The 16,162-nt window shown below is 37.7% G+C and overlaps 1 protein-coding gene across 1 annotated transcript in view; it reads left to right on the forward strand.

Annotated features, from left to right (window-relative positions):
- Positions 1-16,162, forward strand: part of arhgap23a (Rho GTPase activating protein 23a) — a 48,996-nt gene that overhangs the window by 13,756 nt on the left and 19,078 nt on the right. The window contains 5 exon segments of the mRNA XM_051100681.1: positions 333-357; positions 1,724-1,816; positions 6,509-6,587; positions 7,043-7,097; positions 11,269-12,976. Coding sequence (XP_050956638.1) covers positions 333-357; positions 1,724-1,816; positions 6,509-6,587; positions 7,043-7,097; positions 11,269-12,976 — 1,960 coding nt within the window.

Consider the following 16,162-nt stretch of genomic DNA (forward strand, 5'->3'; position numbering starts at 1 on the left):
ACATGATAGCATTAGCATCGTTGTTCTTTGTGTTTCACAGTAGAAAGAAAGTCATAGCTTTTAAAAGTGACATAAGGGTGAGTAAAAAATGACAAAATGTTCATTTTTGGGTGAAACAAAAACTTGATGAGCGTTTTTTCTTAGCTGTTGTTTTTTTTTTTTTAAATTAAATTTCTTGTTGTTAAATTAATTATACGATTAGTAGAGTACTTATTATAGATGATTGTAACTTGATAATCACTTAAGTATCTTGTAAATTACTAAATCATTAAGTTTAAGGCCATGTTGTCATTTTGCTATGATGTAATTCTCTTCTTATTGTTTCCTGTTAGGATGAAGAGAATGGGAATGGAAAGGGTAAGTCTGTCTTTTGTATTTCTTTTGTGTGAATTGCAGTCATTAAAGATAATTTCTTATCATTTGAAAATGTTTTGTCACTCATCTGAGTTGACTGAACTTCATATGACTTGAACATTGTGTTTATTCTTCTTACCTAATTTATAATCTTCTGAACTTCTTTCATTTCTCAGTGACCGATCTGAGATGAATTAGCAGCAAATGCAATGTCACTCAGGGAGACCAGTTTTTGTTATATGGCGCCCTCTAGAGCTCTAAGTTTCCATTCATGCACATTCCCAGTGCCCATCTGCATTCAAATTAGTCTTAGGCAGGAATATAGGAAGGAGCATGACTGAGATATATGCCATATCATTTGCAAGTTCTGACATATGAAAATGTTTCCATATTTACATATCAAGCAAAACAAGATGCAAATCCAATACTGTTGAGCCCTAACATCTTATTGCGCTTTACATATTGTCATAAAACCATGCTACTGTATCCCAAGCAATTATAATATAGCTAAAATCCAGTTTATTCACTGATACAGAGGTGCACAAGCATTAACACACATCTACACACAGTCCACACACACTGGACCTCCAGATCATAGAGATTTGTAATGACTGAGAATGAAAGCTGCTTGCGACAGATGATCTGATTACTGGTGTTGATGCTACACTAAAGCCCCACAGTTCCCAGATCAGTTTATGGATTACTACCTGAACCTGTTTGTTGATTGTTACCGTTTGTCCTCATCTTATCATGCCATCATGAGACAGAGGCATCAGTATGAGCAAAACACATTCCACAGTGCCAGCCTAAACATCTGTGAATGTGTGCGTTTGTGTGTCTGTACAGTGAGGTTCAGAAGTCCATGAATGAAACGATTTGTTTTTTTCTAATTTAATACAGATTCTTTTTTCGTTACAAATGATATAAACAGTATGTTAAAATATTAACATTAATGTCCGATTGTCTTAATATTTGGAGTCAGTAATGTTCTAATATTGCATATTATTTAATAACAGCTGCACAAGTTTGTGTCAAACCTGATGATCATGTTTTTTTATTCTTTTAGTTTTTCTTTTCTGATCTGTGCCTGATAAATAATGGAAAATCTTAAAGGGATAGTTCACCCAAATATAAAAAAAATTCGGTCGTTAATTACTCACCCTCATGTCGTGCTAAACCCATAACATCTTTAGAACACAAATTAAGATTTTTTCATGTAAGCTTTCTGACCCTGCATAGACCCTGCATTGCTATTTTTGTTATTTTTGCGCACAAAAAGTATTTTTGTTTTCCCACTGTATTTGCCTTCTGTACAAACTATGTATACTTTTTAAACAAGTATATTTTTGTGTGTTTCTGTTTCATGCAGGGCTCCATCGGAGTCGTCTGGAGCCCATGGACACCATCTTTGTTAAGAATGTGAGGGAGAAAGGCCCCGCCCACCAGGCTGGCTTGTGTACAGGTAAAAGATGATCATATGTTCATAGAAACTACATGGCATCAGTTTAAAGGAGAAGTCCACTTCCAGAACAACAATTTACAAATAATTTACTCACCCCTTTGTCATCCAAGATGTTAATGTCTTTCTGTCTTCAGTCGTGAAGAAATTATGGTTTTTGAGGAAAGCATTTCAGCATTTTTCTGCATATAATGGACTTCACTGGTGCCCCGATTTTGAACTTCCAAAATGCAGTTTAAACGCAGCTTCAAAGGGCTCTAAATGATCCCAGCCGAGGAAGAAGGGTCTTATCTATCGAAACGATCGTTTGTATACTTTTAAAGCACAAAAGCTCATGTAGCACAGGCTCTGGGATGCGCGTCCACGACGCTGTGTATTATTGAATCACGTCAAAGGTCGAAAGTTCATCGTCTGTGTACTCCGGCTCAAAAAGGTAAAAAACTCCATCTAATTTTCTCCTACAACTTCAGAATCGTCCGACATCATTGTACCTTTTTGTTTGTAAACAGCATTTGACTTACTTGCGCTTCCTTAGTCTCGGCACGTTTGCTTTGTAAACACTGGGTCTGTAGTTCTGCCTACGTGACCTTTCGCGTGACCTTTCGACGTGATTCAATAGTAGGTAGCGTCATGGACACGCATCTCAGAGCCTGTGCTACACGAGCTTTTGTGCTTAAAAAGTATACAAATTTTTATTTTCTGAAAAGAATGACTGATCGTTTCGCTAGATAAGACCCTTCTTCCTCGGCTGGGATCGTTTAGAGCCCTTTGAAGCTGCATTTAAACTCAAAATCGGGGCACCCGATAAAATCCTGAAATGCTTTCCTCAAAAACCATTATTTCTTCACGACTGAAGACAGAAAGACATGAATGATCATCTTGGATGACAAAGGGGTGAGTAAATTATTTGTAAATTGTTGTTCTGGAAGTGGACTTCTCCTTTAAAGGCCTGTTCACAACTAAATGAGTGTTTGGTGCTATAAACATTCTGATTTTGCCAAATGATTGGCTGTAATTTTTTGTTCAGACCAATACAAAAACTAGCATGCCTCCCTGTAACTGAGAGGGCTTCTAATTTCTGTCATACTGCAAAGAAACTGGCCAACCAATAAGATTAGTATTTTTAGTCAGTTTTTTGTTGTTACAAAATAGTATTACAAAATAGTATTATAATAAATAGGATTATACAAAATGCTAAGTTGTGTTATGAAACTCTAGATGGCGCAGGCTGATGGGTCATTAATGCAAACTGATGAGCCCATATTGCAAGCTGATTGATTCATGTTGCATACGCAGCCAATGCGCTTGCTGCTTTACATTCAAATGGCTGATTAGCATTCATTAGAGCATTTCACAGCATGCTTTTAGAGTTCATCTGAAACCTTCCACTTCCGCAGCTCCACCTGTATAGATCTGCTACGGGTTATTATATATGTTCTACTTGTGCAGCAACAGTATGTCTTAAATACAGCAGTGTATCAGCTTATATATTGGCAGTAGCAAGCAACTTGCTTTTTCTCATGATAGAAATGGTATTATAATTAGAAAAAACAATAAAGAATTGTAAAGCAGTAAATATCAGAGGAATAATCTGGAACAAGGTCGCTGTATTCTTGTATTTACTTTTGTTTGATAAACATCATGCAAATACAAAAATCTGAAGAAAATCTTAAATCTTCGCTGTGAAAAGTGAGTGTCAGAAACAGAAAGTTGTGTAGTGCTAGGTGTACTAGGGTAACAGCTGTATTGCTGCTTTTTTATAAGTGCCACCTAATTTCAGACAGTGAATTTGCATTTTCATTCAGTTCTTTCGCAGCTTTCACTGACTCAGTGATGTTGACATTTTTGGTGCATTAATCATTTCCCCCTCAATACTAGTGAGTACTCATTTTTTAGTCAACAAGTGAACAAGGTGATGCAACCCTTACCGCACATAACCCTAAAATTCTACGGAAAGTTGAGCTAACTGTAGTTGTTTCATTCCTGAAGACCTCTTAGGAATTTCAGATCTTAATACTGTTTTGTTATCTAAATGATCCACGATTGATTTTTTTTTTTTTAGTGATAGTTCAACCATTAAACTGCCCGCTGTTCTTCTCAAAAATCCTTCAGCTCCCACAAAATCTTTGTTTTTTCAGCATTTCTTGTATTTGAACCCTTTTCAACAATGACTGTATGATTTTGAGATTCATATTTTCACACGGAGGACAACTGAGGGACAAATGATGCATTAAGAGTCAGGGGTGAAAAATTTTGGAATTTGAAGAGAACTTGGGTGAAATTGAACTTATTTTGTCTTCTGGGAAACATGTATCTTCTGTAGCTTCTGAAGGGCAGTACTAAATGAAAAAAAAAGATATTTAGGAAAAATAAAAATGTACACATCTTTATTCCATTCAAAAGTTTTCACCCCCAGGCTCTTAATGCATCGTTTTTCTTTCTGAGGCATCAGTGAGCATTTGAACCTTCTGTAATAGTTGCAATGAATTCATGCATATGAATTCCGAAGTTTTCCACACTGCAGATTTATCCTTTTTTTCGGCGGGGGATTGAGATTAGTAGCTTGCGTGTAGGCAGCCAGAGTGAATGCAAAGTCAAGCAGCCGAGTGAAAATAAGTTGCATATGCGAGGGTGACATTTCTTTTTCATTCATTTTTTTTAAAATAAAATGTGGATATGCAATTGTTTAAAGTATGATAATCGTGCACGTTCAAACCCGGATAGACTGGTATATTACAACCCTAGTCTGCGTGTGTGTGTGTGTGTGTGTGTGTGTGTGTGTACATGCTAAATGATTTTAGCTTTGATTATATCCACCCCATACATATGTAATCTCTTGTTATGACTTGCCCACTTAACTCAGTGATGGTTTGTTTCTTCTTTAGAGCCTGTCACAGATTACAGGAATGTGTCTCTGTGCTAAGACATATTTAAAGTGCCAATATGTCATGCTTCCTGTGACTAATCATGTCACCTGACTGCCATGGACGCTCCACTGTGCTCTCACTGCTTTCAGATAAACCTGAGAGTTTTATTCTTGTGATATTTATGAACAGAATAAATTTAAATTAGAGAAAGAAACTACTACAGAGCATTATCTATTATGAAACATTGTCTTCGGTGAATTATGGTTTGTTATTCATACGCAACACTCTCAGCATGACAGAAGGTGACTCATTATCTCTCACTCTGTTTGTTTGTGTGTGAGAGAGACACACACATGGCTGCTTCCTGGTCAGGACAAGGTAGTTGAGTTCAATGAGGGCACATTCTCCTTACCTTATCCTTAAACTGTACAATACAATACAGGATTGTAGTATGTTTACTGTATTTGTTGCTAGTGACTATGTTACACACAATCTCTCTTTGACAGAATTTAAGACACATTTAATAGGAATATGACAGACTTTTTTGGTATTTTATGTGTTCATCTTGATGTAAAGGCAATGGAATGTATACAATTTGTAACATGGAGCTGAGAGTAGCTGACAGCATAATCAGATTAGCCACAATATTTCATAAACAAATATGCAAGGGTGATAAGTGATCCACTTCTGAGCAAACAGTCTTTAAAAAAGTGTTTTCCGAGGAACCCTGTGCAACCGATCATACACTACTTCTGATGAATGCATTATAATATGATTGGTTATGACTGGATAGAAGGCTGAGCATTCATTGAGTCCTCCTGACAAACCGCCGTTGATGGAGATGATCCCATAACCTAACCCTGACGTGAACCCAAAACACACCAGAGATCTAAGGAAAATAGAGCGAACACATGGAATGAGTCTACTTAATCTTTATTATTTGAACAGAATGCACATGTTAGCTTGCACTCACTATGTAAAGAATGTTAAAAACAATAAACCCAATTGTGTAAACTACTATTAAATGTGAATATAACTGTGTAATATTAAGTAATATATGTCATGTCTAATATAAGTTTTGTACATGTGTGTGAATGTTACAAATTTTAAATACTAAAAGAATACACTGTTGATCAAAAGTTTGGAGTTTTTAAAACATTTTTAATGCTTTTGAAACAGTTCTCCTATGTTCACTAAGGCTGCATTTATTTGATCAAAAAACAGTAAAACAGTAATATTGTGAAGTAAAGCAGTTTTGGGCACGTCGCATTATGGTTTCTAGCACAAGTTCTGCAAAAACTCCCGTTAGAATCACTTAAGCCACGAAATCAATATTTTATTTACATCGTATCTGCGTGGCCGCTGTGTTGTTGGTTGTTTATAATGAGGGAATTCGCGAGTGTGCGGATTCATCAACAGCTCTGACGTTTTCAGCGCTGACTAATCTAAGCGCCTCTGATTGGCTTGTTTTCAGCGCTGACTAAACGAAGCACCTCTGATTGGCCAGTTCATTCCTAAATTCAGCAGTAACGCGTTTAATTGGCTATAAGGCTCTAGGCTGCACAAAACAGAGGCAGTGTGAGCGAATCTAAATATAATTTTGCGAATTTACACTTTTCATTCGTTTTAACATTTCATTTTAACCATGACAGCTGTAATACATTGTTTAATTGTGCAGAGACATTTTGGCTCTTTTGTCTTGAATTTGTAGGACATTTTTATTCATTTTGGTATCATTTTTTTTGTTTATTTTCGACCCTGCCCTGGTCTAAATATTTTTCATGTAAACTTGTTTTGTGTGTGTGTGTGTGTGTGTGTGTGTTTGCAGGAGACAGGCTGGTTAAAGTGAATGGAGAGAGTGTGCTGGGTAAGACATACTCCCAGGTCATTGCACTGATTCAGAACAGGTGAGTTTCTCAAGTCAAATAGCATCTATTCAGAATATTTTTTCCACTTTGTTGCATGAGTTGATTCAAATGAGGTCTTCTACAGGTATCTAAATCAAACCAAAGAAGCAAATGCAGATCAAGATGTCTTGATCTACAACATTGTTTGGATTTTTGAGTTAAAAGTTGAAGCAGCAGAACATAACTAAACGTTCACATGAGTGTTGTTCATGTGGAATTTGTGACATATGTTTTACGTAACAGAATGACCTCAGGCAGTGTTCGCTGGACGATTATGTGCATTACTTAGAAAGGTTACTACTGACTCCAATGTAAAGGTTGTCTTTGTACTCAACCCAAACCACAACCCAAAACTTTTAATGGAGAATTTGTTCAGTTGTCACTGTAAATCAAATAAACTGTAGATACTCCAATTGGATCTCATGCTCTCTGGTGTCTTTGTTTTGTCTTTGCAGTGAGAGTGTACTGGAGCTCTCCATCATGCCAAAGGACGAGGACGTGCTGCAGCTGGTAAGTGTACGTTTCAGCATTTTTGCCACACCTTGCCACTCTTTTTGTCTCATACATCCACTCATACCTACACATTTACCTGGTTGACTTAAGAAGTGCATACCATACACATTTATTTTATTTTATTTTATAAAGCTTATTGTGCTGACTCCAGATTAGTGTTAATAATGAATTTATGTCTTAAAATTTTTATCATGTTTAGTCAACCTGTGCTGTTAGTCAAATTTTAGTTGACTAAAAGTATGGGAATTTTTGTCTAGTTTTAGACAATTAAAACTTTTACACATTTTAGTCACGCTACGTAATGGTTTAACTGATAATCATAGTTATTTTGCTCAAGGCTCATGAATGTTATCATTTGAGAAATTTCATCAGAATTATTGCACTTTTACCCTAAATCAAGAGAGTGTTAGCTCATTCACATGTTTTTTTGACCTCATCTAGTTTACAGATTTTTTATGAAATATGATCTTTTTATGAAATAAGATCATAAATATAAAGACGTTCTTTATATTAAAAAGATAAGATTAATTAATTTATTCCAATATATTCAAGCTATTCACATATTTAAATTAAAATAACTAGAAAGACTTGCCTAAGTGCATTTATTTAGCAACCCAATCGCTAAAAATATAGTCAAGATCAATATTTGGATTTATTGGAGAAGGTATAATGGAAGATTTATTTGCAGCAAACCACTCAAACAGCTGTGTGAAAGAACATAGACTGGCTGTATTATTTTCATTTGACCAGAATATCTCAGTGGAGATCTCTAAACTCCAATGTTTATTGATGTTTTCAGCTCATCAGTGCTTTTTCCATAGTGGAAGAGGGCGCTTGTGTGAATGGTTGCCAGGTTGTGAAGATAAAGCAAAACACAGGGCAGAAAATATGTCCTTTTAAGAGAGAATCTCTGATAAGTGGATTTCAACTCTTGACATCTGGCAACCCCAAGCATGATAGCTAGTGGAGGGCCATTTTTTTTTTACCCCTCTTTTTTGTTAAAGATAACAGAAATGTTGGATATAGAGAGTTTTTATTTAAAACATTTTATTCTCATCTGTTTTTGTCAACAGTATTGCCTGTTTATATAGTTTGTGTTAAATCATCTTGTCTTACTCAAGAAAAAACGAATGTCAGCTAATATTTTTTGGCATAGTTTTTGTTAATGAAATGAACACTACTCCAGACTAACCTAAAGTCAAATAATTATCTTTGTTAAATTACATAATTAATAATTGGTCAATTAATTAAATAATTAAGATGATTAAAAAATCATCTTTTGTTTTGTTTTCCAGTAAAATAAGATTAGTTTACTAAATTGTTTAAATTAAGACTTGTTTTGGAAAGAATGATTCTTGATTTTGTTTCAGTTTATTTTGAAATAATTCATGCTTAAAATATATGTCTTAATATTTTATGCCACATTAGTTGTTTAGTTTTACTGAAACATGGCTAAACTCATTAAGAAAATGTCTTGTGATATGAACATTTTGCAATTGTAGATTATAGAGTTTTGGTAACTTTTGTTTCAGAATTAAAGTTAGTAAACCCACACACACCCTCAGAGGTATGTACACATTTCTCATACTTTGAAACAGACACAGACACCAAAGTTTGAGAACTCTAATAAATTTAGGTAGTCATTATAAAGCAATGTGTGAGTCAGTAGGTTGCTTCAGCAGTAACGTTTTGAAGCATTTTTGAAGAAATCAAGAATCAGTCATGTTGTAAGCATGCAGACGGTCATATGATTACCACACAAACACACATGCATTCTTTCACACAGTGCACAAACATTCCCACTCGCATATTTTCTTCAGTGTACAAATTACCCAGTTGCCCACATGATCGGACATGCAACTTACTAAAGACGAAGGGGAACCTTTATGCACTTGTGGGGCACGTACAGATACACACTCGAATGGATCTTTGTAGTAGGGCACTCATACTAAGCGAATTACCCATATAGCCTCCCAAGGGACCCCACTCCTTCTTACTCCTCTATTCTTCCCCCCATGTCTATCTCTCGTTCTCTCTGTCTCTCTACACACCCCTCCTTACACCCGCATCAGCTACATTCCAGAGATGACATCATCAGTTATGTGGCCCCTCCCACACTCCCACAGGGTGGAGAGACGACGAGAGAGAGAGAGAGAGAGGGAGAGAGAAAGGAGGGAGTTCAAGAGCATTGGGTTGGGTAGGGCTCACCATAGACAGAAAGAGAAAAAGAGATACAGAGAATAACAGAGGGACGTGACAACGAGACATGAACTTGAAAAAGCACAAATCAGGACATGAGAGGTAAATTTAAGCTGTTAAAGAGAACACTTTAAAGAAAACGAGAGGCGTTTGGCACATTGAAGCTTTAGGGAATGTTTCGCTTGGTTAGTGAGTTTCAGTTCTCTGTGTTGGTTGTATTTGCATGTATTAGCAGACTGCATGTACTGTGCTATGTTAGTCGATTTGCGTGTCTGGAGCCGGACAACGTTTTCGTCAGCCGGCCAAGTCTCTGTTTTGCTAATAAATTCTTAATGTAGCACATGTCGACTTTGTGTCAGTGTGTTCTGAGGTTAGTGTTGATGGAGGGCTGGCGCTTCTGGTCAGCTTGACAGCCAGTCGCACAGTAGTCAGTGCATGGTGCAAATTGTTGAGGTTTTGAAGTCGGTGTCTTCTCGTTTGTGATTATACTGCAAAAATAATTTTCTTAGTCAAGGTTTTAGTTATATTTTCTATTTAAACATCCTTAAAACAAGCTGAATTTAATTTAGAAGGTGATTTTACCTTTCTTTTAATATGAAGTGAATTACGTTTTACACTTTTCTTATCCTATCCTTATCATTTTCTTGCTTTAACCATTAATCTAAACATAATATGTGACCCTGGACCACAAAACCAGTCATAAGGGTCAATTTTTTTTAAATTGAGATTTATACATTATGTGAATGCTGAATAAATCTTTCTGATAAAAGCTTTCCATTGATGTATGGTTTGTTAGGATAGGCCAGTATTTGGCCGAGATATGACTTTTTGGAAATCTGGAATCTGAGGGTGCAAAAAAATTCTGAATATTGAGAAATTAAGTTTTGATATATTCACCGTGGGAAATTTCCAAAATATCTTTATGGACCATGATCTTTACTTAATATTCTAATGATTTTTGGCATAAAAGAAAAATCTGCAATTTTGATCCATTGTATGTATTGTTGGCTATTGCTACAAACATACCCGTGCTACTTGTGACTGGTTTTGTGGTCTAGGGTCACATATGTATTTATACATACACAAAATGCTGGGTTAAAAATAAGAGATTGGGCTGTTTTGACCCAGCAGTTGGGTTAAATGTTTAACACAACCTTCTGGGTAGTTTTATTTAACTCAACTATTGCTTAGAATTACTATATTTCTTGCTTAAAATTAACCCAAAACAGGTTGGAAAGGAACATTTATTAGTATGTTTAATACTGAAGATTTATTAGTAAGTTGAATAAATAATAATTAAATAATAAACTTTTTTATTTTTATTTTTTAATTGCTTATTAATAAATGTTCACCTTTTGATTATTGCTGATGCCTCTAGTAATTATGTGTCTGATTTTTAAATGACAGTTTATTTTGGATTAATTTTATTTAACTATTTAACAATATTTATGTTTAATAAAACTACCTAGAATGTTAAGTCAAAACAACCCATTCGCTGAGTTTGTCTATATTTCTCCCAGCATTTTTGGAGTGTATTTAAAGAAGAGGTAAAGTTAAAACTAAATCAGCCTGTAAAATAATTTAATCTCTTTAAATAAATTCTAAACATTTGCTTCAATTAAATTTTACCACTTTGTTCACCATTTTGTTATTTGTTGACAGTGTCTGAATAATTTTGGTTTGACTGTAGTTAATAGATAAGCCAGTTTTAGTTTTTAAGGTATGTTTTGATGTTTGAAAGTTTGAGTAAGCTAATACTACACTGAAACTCAGTATTACGACACAATCACATGTTCATTATATAGTGATAGTGTCTCATGCTCAGTGTGTAATAGTTATGTCATCTCTCTTACCCCTTTTTTTCTATGAACTTTTCACCTCCACTCCTTGATGCCTTTCTCACTCTGTTGAACATAAGTCACCCCTTTATGTTCCTTAAGAATGAAACAGTTGTATTTCTCTCTTTCAGGCTTATTCCCATGATGCCTACCTAAGAGGGAACAATCCATATACAGGAAAGGCCCAAAATCTTCCTCCACCACCCCCTGTCCTCTACCCTCCACGTACAATATCACAGTCTCCTGCGGGGTACCCCTCGGGCCCTGCCCCAGCTTCTTCACACATGGGGCAAAACCAGCTGGATAACTGGAGCCGCTGGCCCGGCTCCTCGTCTGGTCCCTCTCCGCCCCTTGACAACCGGACAGTAGCTTCCAATGCTGTCTGGGCAGCCGAGGGCAGGAGCTGTGAGCCAGGAGGTGTTGGTCACAGTAGCCCTGCACACCGAACTGAGGAGATCCAGTATGGAATGACTGACAGGGGACAGCAGGGAATCGGACAAATGAGGGGACGCTCATACTCATCATGTTCCTCCTCGGGAGGGATAAAGAGTCCACTGCATCATGCTCATCTTGCCAACCACAACGTGGGAACTGCCATGGGGCACATTGGAGGCCGCAAGGAAAGCCCACCTTGGCCCAGCCCTTCTCAGTCAACATCAACACCCCCATCCAGTCGTAGCGAACGCACCCAGCAAGCTCTTTCCAACTGGTACTATAGCCAAGTACCAGGCCGGGAGCGGGAGCGGGAGCGGGAACGAGACCGAGACCGGGAGCGGGAGCGTTCAAATTCTCGCTCCATGCACCCACGCCACAGGAGTTTCTCACAGGACCGACTAGGTGAGATTGGGAGGGCCAGGCGTTCACAGCAAGTTGGTTTTCCCCACAGTGCATCGCAAGACACATTGCTGCTGCTTCAGCAGAGCTCAGCAGCGTACCCTGATCCCCACTGGAACCACGGAGACTGGCAGGGTGAGCATGCCTATGGACAGCACCCATCCGCGGTGGCTTATGGGCGCAAGTCCTCCGACAACCTTCTAGCAACCCGGTACGGACATTCGGGACGTTCACTGGAAACTCTCGACAGAGCTGTGGGAATACTCTCACCACGATTCGAAAGATCTACTTGGGTCCATCAGCCCCCAAACAGGACTGAAAGCTATCTACGACGTGGCGGGCATTCTGGCCAACACGAGTCACACCACCAAATCCAGCATCAAAACCTCACACATGCAGCACACCAACACTCATCTCAGACTCCGCATCCACAGCAGGCAGCTCCACAGGCAAGACGTTTGCCTTCTTGCCAAAGTCTAGACGAGGAGCCGATTGGCTATCGTAGCTACAGCCCCTCTTTCAACCGGAAGACCGGACGTATCTTGCAGCAAGCCCAGTCGTTCAGAGACCCCTCTTACACAGGTCCACACCTTTGGACTCCTACACCCAAGACCAGTCCCCCAGAGGGGCTTCCATCCTCAGCCTCTCCTTCCTCGGCTCCACCAACCACCTCTTCTACAACTGCTATTCCCACACCCCCTGAAGGACAAGACAGAACTTACCGACCCACAAATCACGACAGAGGGGCAGGGGAAGCAACAGTCGAAGCCCAGACACAAGAAGTGGTTCTGAGGCAGAAGCCACCCACTGGACGCAGGGGTGCGAACGCCCTACGACATCCACATTATGGTATAGCACTTGACTCCAGTGACCCTCTACTCTTTACCTCTGATCCTACGGAGCCCCCTGCCAAAGCGGAAAGTGCTATTTCTCATCGTCGTACGAATGGTAACCTACCACCGCTATCCATCGAGGACGATTCCCTCGCCTCAATTCCCTTCATTGGTAAGTCCCTACTGCAAATCGAATTCTTAGTTTCTACTCTTCCATTCAGTTCTTGGTTTTTCACTCTCGTTCTCTCTTCCCATCATTTGCTCACTATCCTGCACATGGTTGTTATTTTAACAAGGAAACTGATTTAGTATCCAGACACCATTAAAATAGACTGATGGGAATGTTAGCGAATGACTGTACTTGTCTTAATAACTCACAACCCCACTGGTCTTACCCTTCATTTCCTATGTCTGGTGAACCAGTGTGCATGTCTGTGCATTAGGTAATGCTGGAATCTCCCATGGTCAGCCTGACAATATTAGTTGTCTGTGGCTGAATCAGACTTACTGGATTTAAATGAGTCCTATTTTTCTTTCTTCCTCTCCTTCTATTTCCACTCGTCCAGTGCCTCACCCATCCACAGTTTTACTCTTTTAATAGATACTTCAATCCAAGTTAACTGCATTCCATGGGAATTGAGCTTATGACCTTTGCATTGCTAGTGCCACGCTGTGCTGTTTGCACTATGGGAGCACTATGAAGCTAAAGCATTTCAAGAGAGTTGTCTTGACATGTGAATTGTCTCGCCATGTTTACATAAGGTAGAAATAGTGATTGACTGACTAAGGCACAATCGTGCGAATATGTTTTATCTACCTTTTTCTTTCCGTAAGAGTGGGTGCGGCCATTTGTAAATTTAATGGGTTTGGCTTCTGGTCTCATCCGCGCCTAGCTATTTTTAGCTGTACAAAACTCAGTTTACTGCTTGATATTGCAAATTGGTGTGTCTTACCATATTATTGTAATGTATTATCTTAATTAATATCTTAATTATTATCTTAATGACAAAAACTAAATTTAAAGGGTTTGTTCACCCAACAGTGAAAGGTCTGTCATTAATTACTCACCCTCATGTCGTTCCAAACCCGTAAACTGACCTTCGTTCATCTGCGGAACACAAATTAAGATATTTTTGATGAAATCCAAAAGCTTTCTGACCCTGCATAGACAGCAACACAACTGACATGTTCAAGACCCAGAAAGGTAGTAAGGACATCGTTAAAATAGTCCATGTGACATCAGTGCTTAAACTGTAATTTAACAGTTTCTTCTCTTTGGTGTCAGTCTTTGACGCGCGTTCACAGGAGTACCACAATGCATGCGTGTGGTGCTGCTGACGCAGGAGCCGGCATTCGTACATAGATGTGGTAATTGCGTTGCTGTCTATGCAGGGTCAAAAAGCTCTCGATTTGACCAAAAAATTGTGTTCTGTGAAGATGAACAAAGGTCTTACAGGTTTGGAACGACATGAGGGAGAGTAATTAATGACAGAATTTTCATTTTTGGCTGAACTATACCTTTAAGAGACACCCTTAAATGGGGAAACGGTTTATAAATAAAGTAAATAATGTTTTAAGTCTTCTTAAGGGTAAGGTTAGGGTTGGGTTGGGGTTAGTTTACAGTAATTATAATTGGTTTTATTTGAATAAAGCAGCTGTCTAAGTATGTGTAGTTTGTGTGTTTGAACTGGCCTGTAGCTCGACGTGATCTTGTCTCTGCATGCCTTTATTACTAAACCAGAGTGCAAGAGGAAATCTGAAACAAAATGGCTGTCCGAATGCAAAACATTCAAAACAAACTGACAGCAAAACTCTTACTGTTAAATGTGCTACGGGGTTATATATGGTTGGCCATGAATCTCTGTTTCCTCTAATTATATGTTTATAGCACAGCTGGATTCAAGTGGAGTGCTATTGATTTTGCAGTTTCCTTAAAAGCTTTCAGTTGGTCATTTGCTTTCCTTTAACATTGCATTAGGAGTTGTAATGGCAGCATTAAAACAAACCAATTAATTTCAGACCTATTTCTTTGGGATTTTTAGATCGCTCGGATCTTTTCACTGCTGGACATCTTTTTATGATCTGTTGTGATTGCATAAGCTGTTGTTAGCGCAGTGCGTTCATTCCTGAGGGAGGTTAAGCCTGAAACCACTATGCATAAAAATGCCCCACCTTTAGCATTCAGTTCAGACGAGAAGCACCACACACCTGTACAATGCAACACACCCCTTGAGTTAGACCCTTCAGTTTGATTACATTTGTTGCAAATGATCTTGCTTATGCTGTGTTTGATTAGGAGAAGTTGTGAAGTATTGCAAAAAATTTAGGATGGGAGCAGGTCGGTGTATCCCATGCCCTGGTTTAGAGATCGATGGAGGCAAAACAGCATAAAAAGGCTCTGAAACTAACAGAAATGCTCACAAGCTGGGGCACGTTACACCATGCTGATAAAAACACAACAGACAGTCTGTTCCTGCTCTACCTGCCATGTCAGTGGAGTTGTTTGTACTAGAATTTCTCGTATTGATTTGGGGTGAATGGTTTTCAAACTACGTTATTGTGTTGGTGCAATTGGATCTTTGTTTTTGTGTAAAGTTGACATTCAAGTCATATGATTACAACCAGGAAACATAAATGTTCATTGCAAAAGGCCATATCTCTGTCAATCTACAGAATGCAGCAAACTGTAAAAAAAAAGTCTGTTCATGCCTTGTTTTAAAAAAAGAGAAGATTTTTAGACAAACTTTGGGTCTTGAAAGTGTAATTTTAAGATCACTGTGATACTGTCAAAGCTTTTAGTAATATTTTTGAATTCATTACTTGAAACTTTACCTTTAAATTTAAGTTAAAAGTTTAGTTTAGTTTGTTCTTTTTTGGTAACACTTTACGATAAGTTTCCGTTAGTTAATGGTAGTTAATGTGTTAACTAACATTAACAAACAATGAACAATACATTCATTACAGTACTTATACTGTAACCTTTGCTAAAGTTAGCACAACTTTTGATTTTAATAATGCATTAGTAAATGTTCGAATTAACATGCTGTAGAAGTACTGTTTATTTTTAGTTTGTTAACTAAAGTAGTTAAGTAATGTTAACTAATGAACCTTATTATAAAGTGTTACTGTTTTTTTTTTTCTTTTTAAGGTAAATATGTATGTATTGTTTTTAATTTATTTATATTTTAGGTGAAACTTCACAATAAGGTGTCATTTGTTAACATTAGTTAATGTATTAACTAACATGAATGAACAATGAACAACACATTTTATTCATGTGATTTTTATTCATTACACTATTTATTCATCTTTGTTAATGTTGGTTAATAAATACAGTCATTCATTGTTCATGTTAGTT

Source organism: Labeo rohita, chromosome 3, assembly GCF_022985175.1.
Source record: "Labeo rohita strain BAU-BD-2019 chromosome 3, IGBB_LRoh.1.0, whole genome shotgun sequence".
In the NCBI taxonomy this organism is placed as follows: domain Eukaryota; kingdom Metazoa; phylum Chordata; class Actinopteri; order Cypriniformes; family Cyprinidae; genus Labeo; species Labeo rohita.